The 8,607-nt window shown below is 33.4% G+C and overlaps 1 protein-coding gene across 1 annotated transcript; it reads left to right on the top strand.

The window, feature by feature from the left end:
- The first annotated feature begins 6,618 nt into the window (after positions 1–6,618).
- On the top strand, positions 6,619–7,242 carry LOC145139955 (uncharacterized). The gene has a single exon (XM_079073600.1). It carries the CDS (start codon positions 6,619–6,621, stop codon positions 7,240–7,242), a length of 624 nt encoding a protein of 207 aa, XP_078929726.1.
- Positions 7,243–8,607: the final 1,365 nt, after the last annotated feature.

Here is an 8,607-nt window from a genome sequence, read left to right as displayed (position 1 = left end):
TTTGATTTTACATCTGACTGATTGTGCAAACTGACTATATTACCCACAAACAACATTTTTTTAAATAATTCCTTTTATGATTTACAATTTAATTTATAAATTATTATGCTATATACAACATCATCAACTTCCATTTTACAACATACTTTCCCATTTTACAACATTTTTTCCCCATTTTTCGTGACCTTATTTTAGATAAAAAAAAAAGTAGAATTCTATAAAAATGAAAGTAAAACACAGTACATTGCTATAAAAGAAAAGTTATTAACAATGTTGTAAAATGAAAGTTAAATTCTATATATTTAATGTAAAATTACAAAACTTTATCTAAATAAGAGGGGAGAAGTGAGAACCCTCTTCAAAGTGGGGTACAATACATCATAAGTACAAATTTATGCAACAATTGTTGATTCTTGATACCAAACTGTTACTACATCACCTTCCTTGTTGGATATACATCTCCCTTATTGGATACAAACACTTTCAATTCTACAAAAATAATAAACAGTAAAAGGTTTACTAAATCTTGGAATTGTATGGCCTTTAGGATGATGAATCATAGCATATTTGATTAGCATCAGTAGATCCGACAAGCTTCAAGCTTCAGGAATGCTTTTACAGTTGGGCTTCGATTATAATATCCTTGTTCCATACCTGAAAGCTCACTTTTGAAGAATGAATCGCCACCTTAAATCAGCGTTATATGCCATCAAGATGATATGTAAATCACGAAATTAACCTCTTTTCTAGTTTATAATCAAACGATCATAAATCTACATCTATAAACAAAAAATAGGGCAAGAAAATTAACAGAATCCAATCGTTAAGTACACAAATTACAATCGAGCAATTTCACAGAGGAGAAAAACGATTTCAACAGGAATCAATTTCATGTTCATAAACTCTAGAGGCTGTGATTTGGATGGAGATGTCAATTTCAATTTCACAAAGAATCGATTTCAATTTCACAGAGGAGAAAAATGATTTCAATTTCAATTTAACAAAGGAGAAAAACGAATTCACAATGGGAGAAAAGAACTTACCGGTTTGGAGATCGAGGGGGGAATAAGGCGCTAGAGGAGGGCGGCACCAGAGGAAGGCAACGTCAGAGGAGAAAGGGTCTGCTGGAGGAGGAAGCCGTTAGGTGAGGGTCCCGTCGAATGGTGTTGGCGTTTGGCAACTGAAGTAGGAAGAAGAAGCAGGCGTGGCGGAGATGGAGAACATAAGGGTACATTGCGTCCATTTTCCAGTCAACTATCTTTTTCTAGCGGACCGAATCAACACAAAATTAGGGACCGGGTCCTTTATTTGGACCGAGTCCAAGGGTGGAGAAGGGAAAACAAACAAGCTATTTTGGACTGAGGACCGGGTCCTAGCTTTGGATCCAGTTAGAAAGGAAATCAAACGAGCCCTTATATAATATCCCAAATAATATTTGTCATCCTATTTCTGTAGAGAAATTCTGCATCTCTACATGGCTTATCAATCTTCACCGGTACCCCCGAAACAATCATTTCCAAAAACATGCATACGAATACTCCACAATCCCCTCTATCAAGAATATATTCCTGTTGTGGCACGTCTACAATATCAATAAACTCCACCCTTGCTTTGTCTTTGTGTCCATCGGGGAAATCGTTCCAGTACTCAATGGCATCTAGCTCTGAGATAATACTATCTCCAAAACTTGTGAATTCTCCACCAGTGAAGTACTTTGAGAAGAAATTCATTGATCGTGTTGAATCATAAATATCTACTTTTCAGGTATCTAAATGTAGAACTGCCATAAACCAATGGACACCAATAACATTTATGGGGAATAGAACATGCAAACAAGAAATTAAATAGTCGTAAATTCAGCAATATTATATATATATATATATATAAATAAATAATTATTAAACTTAACTAACCATATCCACATCCTTCCATTTAGGACGGCCTCCAACACCATTTGCTACATTCCTAAAAAAAATGATTTTCCGGCCTTTTTCGTCATGGAGTAAATCCACATAAGGACCAACTTTTAAACCACAAATGAGAATATATTCAGTTTCACCAAAATCCAACTGCATCCCCTGTATATCAAAAAGAAACCTCCCCATTTCAAATACTTGTTGAGACATTACTTCGTGCAACATCATCAAATGCACAAGTAAGAGATCACCATGTGGGATATGCATTCCTAAAAATATTCCAAACGGCGAAGCTTCGAATAATAGTCGTTGTGATTGTGTTAGGCGCGGAAAATAGTCTTTAATGATAGTACCCACCACGCCTTTTAAAGTTAAATCCGCTTTTTGATTGAGATCATTATGCTACAAAACATAACATTTAATTTCATATAAAACGTTAGTAATTGAAAATAAAAAACAAGGTTTCAAAATTACTTTTCTAATTTGGTTTATGAAATAAATAACAACATATTTTTTATATATAACTAAATACCTCATACATAAAGGGATATAAAAGGGCAGAATTTTTTTTTTTTCTGGAAAAAGCATTTTCAGGTCATTCCGCAGAGGCTAGAGATCATTCCGCGGAGAACCCTCTGCGGAGTGACCTACACCTCCGCGGAGACTCAATTTTGGTCACTTAAATCATTCCGCGGAGGGAATATATCACTCCACGGAGGATCCTCTGCGGAATGACGTATCTCTCCGTGGAATGGATCTTCCCAAAATCAAATCCTGTGAATCCTAACATCTACAAAATCTAAATCTGTATATATATTCCATGTAATTAATTGGGTTTTCGTAACATTTGAATCATATACGACATTAATCAAAAGAGGGGAATATGAGAAATACCCGGGAGCCGAATCCATCGGCTAAAATATCGGGGAAATTGCCCTCCATCGGTGCCGGATTTTAAGTCGTATGTACTCGATTTCGCCGGAAAATGACGTCGTTTGATGTCGTTGTCGCCAGATTTGAAGTCGTCGCCGGAATCGTCGATATACACAGTCGATGCGGAGAAACGGTTTTTGCCAAAGAGGAATTAGGGGACCAAAGAGGAGGAATCGTTTTTGTCAAAAAGAAGAGGGTGAAATTACAAAAGCATCCCTCTCCGCGGAGGATTAATGGTTCCACGGAGGTCCGCAGAGGGTCCTCCGCGGAACGCATGTCTATATCTGGAATTGTCATTTTTCATGTCTAAATTTTGAAATTACCCCCCATTTTTTGACTACAGATCCGGTAAGAAGTTTTTTTAGTAATAATGTAAGAAGTTTTTTTCTACATATTTTTTTGACGAACAAAATAAATTAATCCCTAGATGAATCAAAAATAACATGACTCGCAAAAAAAATTCTCAAAAAACATCTCGATGATTCATTTATACAATGATTTTGTTGTGATTCACTAAAATTGTAATAAAAGTGAATTTTTTCTTAATTTTACTTAAAAATAAATTATGAAGATGTTTTTTTGAGAATTTTTTATCGTGAATCATCTTACAAATGAATCATCTAATGATTCATTTTGTTTGTTCGCTAAAAAAATATGTAGAAAAAAAAACTTGTTACCATCCTACCAAAATTTTCCTTCTTATTTGATCTTGACTCTCTCTCTCTCTCTCTCTATATATATATATATATATATATATATATATATATATATATATATATAAAGCATTCATAAAAGGTCCATGAGTTTAAGGATGTGGCATGGATCATGAGGCATAGTGAGTGCTCATGTCCATGTCTAAGGTTTAAGGATGTGGCATGGATCATGAGGCATAGTGAGTGCTCATGTCCATGTCCAAGGTTTAAGGATGTGGCATGGATCATGAGGCATAGTGAGTGCTCAGGTTTAAGGATGTGGCATGGATAATGAGGCATAATGAGTGCATGTCCATGTCTAAGGTTTAAGGATATGACATGGATCATGAGGCATAGTGAGTGCTCATGTCCATGTCCAAGGCCTGTTTCATAACTCACTATTTGGCTCCACTAATTCTATAAATTTTACTTGCATTTTCATTTATAACCCTTGAATTTATATTTAAATATGCAATTTACATCTTTTTATTTAGTCCAAATATATGATAAAAATTGGATATTATTTCAAACAAACTATATCATTACAAACAAACTATATCATTAGATAGACTTGATTAATACATATGCTAAAACTAGGTATTTGGATATGCAGAACATTTTTGAAACGTATATTTATACGAAGAACATATTGTTTATCCACCAAATAAATGCTAAACTAAAATGTTGAGTTTCAAATATGTTCATGTTCGAAAGCGTAGTTTTCAAAAATAAACCGAAATAATAAGCTTTATACTGTTAAATATATGATGAAATTGCAAAAGATTTTTTTTGTTTTATTCCATTTTTTTGAACTTTTAAATTTTTTTGAACTTGATTGTCTATATTTGCTTTTTCTAAAAATGAATATATTTTTTATACCTAATAGAAAAGGTTGTTTGATTATCCCGTATTTATATTGAAAAAAATATTATTATTTGACTAATTTTGTCTTCCATATAAAAGAAAAAGTAAACGAAAGCCCAAAACCAAAAGACAGCTATGCTACGTAACGCCACATGGTGTGGTGTTCAAGTTGGAGGGGCATTTTCGGGAGTCCTGAGAATATATGAAAATGGCAACGTGTAAGATACCTATTGTGCTTTATAACACACGTGGCAATAACTTTTTTGACTAGCCTACCCCTTTTGCTGTTGCAACTAGAATACTTTAAACAAACTGCATTTTCATTCCACTCGCAGCGCTGTGACAGTGAATTTACGCGCTTGATCACATAACCTATGTTGATACTTTCATATTAAAAAAACAGATAAAACAATTTTGTAAGTTTTAGTTGCATCAACCATTAGTTAAGTAGTTAATGATAAACGTGCAGTTGCAACACCATCACTTTGGGTTTCAAAATTTTTAGAACCGTGGAAAGTTTATTAATAAAAGGGCCAAGCATCCATTTCACAAATAAACAAATAAATGATCAAGATCTTTTTTCATTGTGGAAGGGGTAAGGGGTTGAATGCATTGTAATTCGCCGAGAAGTTAGGGTGGTCGGCGTACTGATCGGAAAATGCTTCTAAAAGCAATCAACTGATTTCCCCTAAAATTCAAAAAGAACTTGTGCAATGTTTTGCACAAGAAGTACTTTTGAGTATTTGTCAATATGTATTTACTTTATTGGTTGATGAATCTAGTGATGTTCCGAAAAAAGAACAAATGACTATTGTTTTGCTATATGCTGATAGTCTTGGCTTGTGAATGAAAGATTCATTGGAGTTGTGCATTTGAATGATACATCCTCTTTGACACTTAAAAACGCCATAAATGAAATACTTACAAGTAATAAGTTGAATTTTAGTCAGATAATTTATTCTTTATCTTTTTGTTATTTCAATTTAATTTAATTCGCTTTATATATATATATATATATATATATATATATATATATATATATATATATGAGTCAAGATCAAATAAGAAGGAAATTTTTGGTAGGAAGGTAAGAAGTTTTTTTTCTACATATTTTTTTTGCGAACAAACAAAATGAATCATTAGATGATTCATTTGTAAGATGATTCACAAGAAAAAATTCTCAAAAAAACATCTTGATGATTCATTTATACAATGATTTTGTTGTTATTCACTAAAGTTGTCATAAAAATGAATTTTTTCTTAATTTACTTAAAAATGAATCATAAAGATGTTTTTTTGGGAATTTTTTCTTGTGAATCATCTTACAAATGAATCATCTAGTGATTCATTTATTTTGTTCGTCAAAAAAATATGTAGAAAAAAAACTTCTTACCTTCCTACCAAAAAAAAATTATTACCGGATATATATATATATATATATATATATATATATATATATATATAATTATTTTAATAGATAAGAGGACAATGCTACGATTGGGCTAGCAATATACGGGGGGAATTTAATGGTTTGAAAACTTTGATATTACAAGAGAATGACACAGCTTTTTATGTACATTGCTTTGCACACCAACTTCAATTAGTGGTTTGTGGCTGTAGCAAATAAGCAGGGCCGGTTCGAAGATTTTAAGGGCCATGTGCTAAAAAGAAAAATGGGGCCCTAAATAAATTAATTAAAAAGGAACATATGGAATTTTATAAAAAGTTCAAGGGTTAATTATGTAACGTCTGAAAACTGATTTGTTAAACATATTGGAAGGAGGGGTTGATTATGAAATATATAACATAAAGTAATGGCCAAAACTATAACTTGAATTCGAAACATCAAAATGTTGAACCACCTACGCTTGATTCAAAATAAAGGATGCACTTATGCCAATTGGGCTACCTAGACTTTATGCAAAACATTGAATAAATTCATATATATTTAGTTATTAAATATATAATTTAATTAAAACCCGGACCCTATTTTTTTCGAGGCCCTGTGCGGCGGCACCTCTCCCCCCCCCCCTAAAACCGGGTCTGCAAAGAAGCATGATGGTGTTAGTGATTTTTTTGAGCAAATTTCGTTGGTGGGTAATGTTGTTTGTGCCTCGTGTAAAAGAAAAGACTTACTATGGGAACAAGCATGAGAAAATGTGCAAAAAGGCTTGTATAGATGGGGTTCACATTTCAACATACTCACAAGTTTAATGAAGTTGTTTGCAGATGTTCTTGTAGTTTTAGATTTTATGAAAAATGACGGAGGTTCATTGGCAAACTGTCAACAAACGTTCGGAATCTTAGCATATTTTAAATCACTTGAGTTCGTGTTTTACTTACATGTGATGTATGACATTTTACGCCTCACAGGTACATTGTTAAAGCAACTTCAAAGAAAAGATCTAGACATTTTAGAAGCGACTTTGATGGTTAGAGGGACAATAGAGGCATTGCAATCTTTTAGAAACACGGGGTTTGCTAGCATTTTGCCAAAGGTATCATCTTTTTGTCAAACACACAATATTGATACTTTGGATATGGAGGAGTTGTATGTTGGTGCGAGAAACTTTAAGACTACAAAGACTTATAGATTTTATTTTGAAGTTGGCATCTTCAACATAGTGGTGGATATGCAACTTACAGAATATCCAGATCGATTTAGTGAAACAACCACCCAGTTACTAGAATACATCAGTGCTTTGAGCTCTTGTTATTCATTTGCACAATTTGACAAATCAAAGTTGTTGAAGTTGGCTAAGTTGTACAAGTATGACTTTGATGATTCAGATATGATAGACCTTGAAGGACAACTTGAGATATTTTTGTTGGATTAGTGTATAAGCCCATAACTATTTTGGTGTGTACTTGACCCGATTGTGAGCATGGTCCTTTTGGGTTGCCTTCACCAAAGCAACTTGATAGGATGATTTATGGAAAAAGAGAATAATTATGTTTATTTATATATTATATGAATAATATATTAAGAGAGAAATCATATTATTTAATTAATAATAGTCAAGAATTAATCAGAATTAATTTTGTGGCTAAAAGACATTAATTAAATAAAAGGGGCTAGAACTGTCAATTGTGTGATAGTTGGATATTGGGCTAATGGACTCCATAGTGGATGGAGTGGACGAAATCTATGGGGAAACCCATTAGAATTCGTCCAAGGCCTCTAAAGGAGGAGTCCATGGGCTGCTTAGGGCCTAAGCAGTCAGATTAGGGTTTCCTAGTTCAAAACCCTAATAGCCTCACATATTTAAAGACCCATAGGGCACCAAAAACGTGGCGAAGCTTTCCTTAGGGTTCTTGGACGTTTTTTGGTGCCTCCTTCTCTTCTCCTAAGTCATCCTCTTGCTCTTGATGTTTGTGAGCCATTAGAGGTGTGACACTTGTGACACTAAGCTTTCAGAAGCCAATTACAAGAAGGAATAGATTGTTATTACTACATAACAATCAAAGGTAAGATCTAAACCCTATTCTTATGTTAATGTCGATTATCACATGCTAGATTTAGGGTTTATGGCTTTGGATGATTATAGCATGTTCATTAGACAAACTATATCCAAAGCTTTAGGGTTTGCATGTACACCATAGGAATGATGTAGTGCTCAAAACCCTTCAGTGGTATCAGAGTCTAGGCTATTTGTTTGATGTATTTGATGCTTAATTGTTCATTGCCTGCTTAAAAAAATCGATTTTTTGGGTTTATGACTGGCAGACTCGCCGAGTCCATGAATGGACTCGACGAGTCCATGAATGGACTCGACGAGTAGGTCCTACTCGACGAGTTCCATTGTGGACTCGACGAGTCCAGGGCTCTGGTGCCGGGATTTTCGATTTTTCTGCCAGATTTTGTTGAGGATAATTACCAAAACTCGTTTTTCTTGCCATAATCCGAATTTTTAAGTTTGGAAGGGTTATCCTCATCAAAATTGATGGATTTGGTTAAATATGGATAATATAGGATAATTATTAGTCAAATATTTGACCTAGTAAATTTGAAAAGTTTCAATTTACACCCCTTAGGTTTATAGTTTACATTTGAACTTTAAAAGTTTTAGTTTTGAAATTTAAATAGTTAAACCCTAACATTGGAATTTAAATTTTTGATTAAAAGTTTAATTTTGAAATATTTAAATTCTAAATCCTAATGTTTTGAAATGTTTCAAAACTTGCCTTCAAGTTTTGGAATT

This window comes from Lactuca virosa, chromosome 9 (assembly GCF_052849685.1).
Source record: "Lactuca virosa cultivar CGN04683 chromosome 9, Lactuca_virosa_CGN04683_v6, whole genome shotgun sequence".
Classification (NCBI taxonomy): domain Eukaryota; kingdom Viridiplantae; phylum Streptophyta; class Magnoliopsida; order Asterales; family Asteraceae; genus Lactuca; species Lactuca virosa.
The sequence above is the reverse complement of the archived record's forward strand: the minus strand, read 5'-3'. Positions and strand labels throughout refer to the sequence as shown.

Excerpts from the sequence above, each read along its gene's own strand:
- LOC145139955 (XM_079073600.1), top strand. The coding sequence starts at position 6,619 with ATGAAGTTGTTTGCAGATGTTCTTGTAGTTTTAGATTTTATGAAAAAT.